The sequence below is a fragment of the Globicephala melas genome, chromosome 4 (assembly GCF_963455315.2).
Source record: "Globicephala melas chromosome 4, mGloMel1.2, whole genome shotgun sequence".
In the NCBI taxonomy this organism is placed as follows: domain Eukaryota; kingdom Metazoa; phylum Chordata; class Mammalia; order Artiodactyla; family Delphinidae; genus Globicephala; species Globicephala melas.
Genome location: NC_083317.1, coordinates 103262706 through 103267540, shown reverse-complemented (window position 1 = coordinate 103267540; position 4835 = coordinate 103262706). Strand labels below are relative to the sequence as shown.

Here is a 4835-nt window from a genome sequence, read left to right as displayed (position 1 = left end):
GGCAGGAAGGGCGAACGGCAGACAGAAGGCGGCCATTAGACAAGGACCAATGTGCCTACTGTAAAGAAAAAGGACATTGGGCGAGAGAATGCCCTAAGAAAAAGAATGGAGGAAGGCCAACCAACAACAAAATCTTAACATTGAAAGAAGAAGACTAGGAAAGTCAGGGCTCGAACCCTCTCCCCGAGCCCCGGGTAACTCTTAAAGTGGAGGGGGAACCTGTTCAATTTTTGGTAGATACCGGAGCCCAGCACTCCGTCCTTCTCCACTCAAAAGGTCCTATCTCAGCTAAAAGGTCATGGGTACAAGGAGCCACTGGGAATAAACAATATTCATGGACCACACGAAGGACAGTAGATCTTGGGATTGGACGAGTAACCCATTCATTTTTGATTATTCCAGAATGCCCCTATCCTTTGCTGGGAAGAGATTTACTCTCCAAAGTAGGGGCTCAAATCCACTTTCAGCCAGAAGGTCCCACCATAACTGATAATAAGGGAAGGTTACTTCAAATATTGACTATGAAATTAGAAGATGAATATAAATTATACGAGCAGCCTTCATCCTCACGAGTTAATGTTACTGATTGTGTAACTCGGTTCCCTCAAGCCTGGGCAGAAACTGCCGGAATGGGGATGGCCAAAAATCGGCCCCCGGTGCTAGTGGAACTCAAGGCAACTGCCACCCCAATAACGGTCCGTCAATACCCCATGAGTAGAGAAGCCAAAGACGGTATCCGTCCCCATATACAGAGGCTACTAGACTTGGGCATCTTAATAAGATGTCAATCAGCATGGAACACCCCTCTCCTGCCGGTAAAGAAACCAGGAACAAATGATTATCGGCCGGTGCAGGATCTACGAGAGGTAAACAAATGGGTGGCAGACCTCCACCCCACAGTTCCAAACCCTTACAACCTCCTGAGCACTCTTCCACCTCAACATACGTGGTATACTGTTTTGGACCTTAAAGATGCTTTTTTCTGTTTAAGACTCTCTCCCCTGAGCCAACCCTACTTTGCCTTCGAATGGAAAGATCCAACATCGGGAATGTCTGGTCAGCTGACATGGACACGGCTACCTCAGGGATTTAAGAACTCCCCGACCATCTTTGATGAAGCCCTCCATCAGGATTTGGCATTATATAGAGAATCAAATCCCCAGGTAACATTACTCCAATACGTTGATGATATTTTATTAGCTGCTGAGACCCAAGAAGATTGTATCAAGGGTACTGAAAAACTGTTAACGGAACTTGGAACCCTGGGATATAGAGCCTCAGCCAAGAAAGCACAAATATGCCAACAACAGGTCAGTTACCTGGGGTATCTATTAAAAGGGGGGCAAAGATGGCTCACGGAGAGCAGAAAGGATACGGTGGCCCAAATTCCGGCTCCCAAAAACGCCAGGCAGGTTAGAGAATTTTTGGGGACGGCCGGATTCTGTAGACTATGGATCCCAGGGTTTGCTGAGCTGGCAGCCCCATTGTACCCCCTAACCAAAAACAGCACTCCTTTCGTTTGGGGTGATAAGGAACAACGGGCTTTTGACCAAATCAAACGAGCTTTACTTTCAGCTCCAGCCCTAGGACTGCCAGATGTAACCAAACCTTTTCATTTATATGTGGCCGAAAATAAGGGCATTGCAAAAGGAGTATTGACTCAGAAATTGGGTCCCTGGAATCGCCCAGTTGCTTATTTGTCAAAAAAATTGGACCCTGTGGCATCAGGATGGCCCACCTGTTTAAAGACAATCGCTGCAGTGGCCGTTCTAGTCAAAGATGCTGACAAACTAACTTTAGGACAAAATCTAACGATAACAGCTCCTCATGCCCTGGAAAATGTAGTCCGTCAACCACCGGATAGGTGGCTAACTAATGCCAGGATGACCCATTACCAAACCCTGTTGCTAAAGTCAGATCGCATCAAGTTTGCTCCAGCCACAGGACTCAATCCAGCCACCTTGCTACCTGATCCTGACTTGGAAGGCTCCACCAACATACATGATTGTCAGGAAGTACTAGCCGCAGCACACGGCAGTAGGCCAGATCTGATGGACCTGCCCCTCCCTGATGCTGATTTCACCTGGTTCACGGATGGGAGCAGTTTCCTGGAGGAAGGTAAGCGTCGAACTGGGGCAGCCGTGGTAGACGGAAAACAAGTCATATGGGCAGCGGCGCTACCACAAGGGACCTCAGCCCAACGAGCTGAATTAATTGCCCTGACGAGGGCATTAGAGATGGCAGAGAATAAAAAAGTAAACATCTACACAGACAGTAGATATGCGTTTGCTACCGCTCATATCCACGGTGCCATTTACCAACAGAGAGGGCTACTAACTTCAGGTGGCAAAGAAATTAAAAACAAAGACGAAATCGTGGCTTTGTTGACTGCACTCATGCTTCCTACTAAAGTCAGTATCATCCACTGCCCTGGACATCAAAAAGGAAATACCCCAATAATTAGGGGAAATAATATGGCTGACCAAGTGGCCCGAGAAATAGCATCGGGAGAAGTCATTTTAGGACTGTCAGATAAAGTTCCTGAAAAACCAGGCCGCGATGAAGAAATCATCCCGGCCACAACAAAAGGAACTTTGTCCCCTCAGCAAGCAGAATCCATGTTACAACAGATGCACAGATGGACACATTTGGGGACTAAAAAGATGGTAGCCTTGTTACAAAAAGCCGGGTACGAAACCTCTGGAATGACAAAATTAGCTGAACAAATTGTGCAGGAATGCGTCCCATGTCAACAGGTAAATGCTCACAAAGGGAAACTTGAAACTGGAAAGAGACTCAGGGGGGACCGCCCAGGAACTTACTGGGAAGTGGACTTTACCGAAGTGCGTCCTGGAAGGTACGGTAATAAATACCTTTTAGTTTTTGTAGGCACTTTTTCAGGATGGATAGAGGCTTTCCCAACAAAGAAAGAAACAGCTGCTGTAGTAGCCAAGAAGATTTTAGAAGAAATTTTTCCTCGATTTGGAGCATCAAAGGTAATAGGGTCTGATAATGGTCCAGCCTTCGTCGCCCAGGTAAGTCAGGATGTGGCCAGATATTTGGGGACTGATTGGAAATTACATTGTGCCTATAACCCCAAAGTTTAGGTCAGGTAGAAAGAATGAATAGGACTCTAAAAGAGACCCTAACTAAATTGTCCTTGGAGACTGGCGGTACCGATTGGACGGTGCTCCTTCCTTTGGCCCTATTCCGAGTTAGAAATACACCTTCCCGATACCATCTTACTCCTTTTGAAATATTATATGGTGCCCCGCCTCTCCTCCTCACTTTAGGAAAAGAAATAAAACCTGATTGTCAAAATAACACTGACTTATATGCTAGGCTACTGGGACTCCAATTGGTCCAGAAAGAAATATGGTCCCAACTCGCCAAGGCCTACCAACCGGGAACACCGGGAGAAACTCATCCTTTCCAAGTCGGAGACTCCGTATACGTCCGTCGGCATCGAACCCAGACGTTGGAACCTCGATGGAAAGGACCATACACCGTCCTCCTCACCACCCCAACGGCCATAAAAGTGGACGGCATCGCTGCCTGGATCCATGCTTCACATGTGAAGGCTGCACCAGCGACGGCATCATCAGGATGGCGGGCCCAAAGAACCGACAACCCGCTCAAACTCAAGCTTCTACGAACCTAAGACTTATAATTTTGGTTTTACTGCCTTTACTGACTGTAAGTGATTTTAGCCCTCACCTCCCCCAACGTTTAAGTTGGCAGGTAATTTCTCAGACTGGAGATGTAACCTGGTCCATTAGTCATACTGCACCCCCCTGGACCTGGTGGCCAGATCTTTTTCCTGATGTTTGTAAATTGGCTATAGGAGCACCTTATTGGGATACAGAAGATTCTCATGATATGAACACTGCCCCTTCCAAAGTTTCGGAAACTGATTGGTTTGGGCCGGGTTGCAAAAATGCAGGCAAAAGAATGATGCTTGGTATCCTCACTTTCTACGTATGCCCCGGGTTCCACCGCCCTTGATCTCTGAATTATAAATGTGGTGGAACTGAAAACTTTTATTGCAAAAGCTGGGGATGTGAAACTACCGGGGATACTAATTGGAAACCCACCTCAACTTGGGATTTTATTACTGTAACGGCTAATTATTCTCATAATGAGGATACCGGACACCGGAGTAAATGTTCAGGATGGTGTCATCCCCTTAAAATTTCCTTTAGTAATCCCGGAAAAAGAGATAAAAAATGGATAAATGGTCATTCTTGGGGCGTTAGATTTTACATGAGGGGATATGATTTAGGAATATTAATGACCCTTAAGCTAAAGATTGAGACTCCTGCTCCTATATCAGTAGGCCCAAATCCCATACTTGGCCCCCCTTTGCTTCCCCCGGCCCCTTCAACTACGTCAACAAAGAATGAGACTAATGAAACCTCTGGATCCAAAGAACCCACAGTTAAGCCTGGGACTCCTCAGGATAGGATGCTTTCTTTGGTGCAGGCAGCCTTTACGGTTCTCAATGCTACAAACCCAGAGGCTACAAAATCATGTTGGCTTTGCTATGCTGCCCCTCCCCCTTATTATGATGCTATAGGATATAGCTCCAACTATACTAATTCTACCTCCTCAGACCAATGTCGATGGAAGCAAGAAGGGAACAGTAAATTAACCCTGTCCTCGGTTTTTGGAAATGGTACTTGTATAGGAACACCTCCCCAGTCCCATAGACACCTTTGTCATGATTTTAGCCTCCCTTCAGGCTCAGGATATCTTGTACCTCCTCAAGATGGATGGTGGACATGTAACACGGGGCTCACCCCTTGTGTCTCCTTAGAGGTTCTTAATACTTCAGC

At 46.5% G+C, this 4835-nt stretch overlaps 1 protein-coding gene across 1 annotated transcript; it reads left to right on the top strand.

Moving 5' to 3' along the window:
• The first annotated feature begins 2006 nt into the window (after positions 1 to 2006).
• LOC132597262 (uncharacterized) lies at positions 2007 to 4319 on the top strand. Its single transcript, XM_070045488.1, has 2 exons — positions 2007 to 2857; positions 3343 to 4319. The coding sequence occupies exons 1-2, from the start codon at positions 2052 to 2054 to the stop codon at positions 3659 to 3661; spliced, it is 1125 nt and encodes a 374-aa protein (XP_069901589.1). The 5' UTR covers positions 2007 to 2051; the 3' UTR covers positions 3662 to 4319.
• The last annotated feature ends 516 nt before the right edge of the window (positions 4320 to 4835 follow it).

Excerpts from the sequence above, each read along its gene's own strand:
- LOC132597262 (XM_070045488.1), top strand. The coding sequence starts at position 2,052 with ATGGACCTGCCCCTCCCTGATGCTGATTTCACCTGGTTCACGGATGGG. Across the intron at positions 2,858-3,342 it reads ACCGAAGTGCGTCCTGGAAG|GCTACTGGGACTCCAATTGG; the intron begins GTACGGTAATAA and ends CTTATATGCTAG.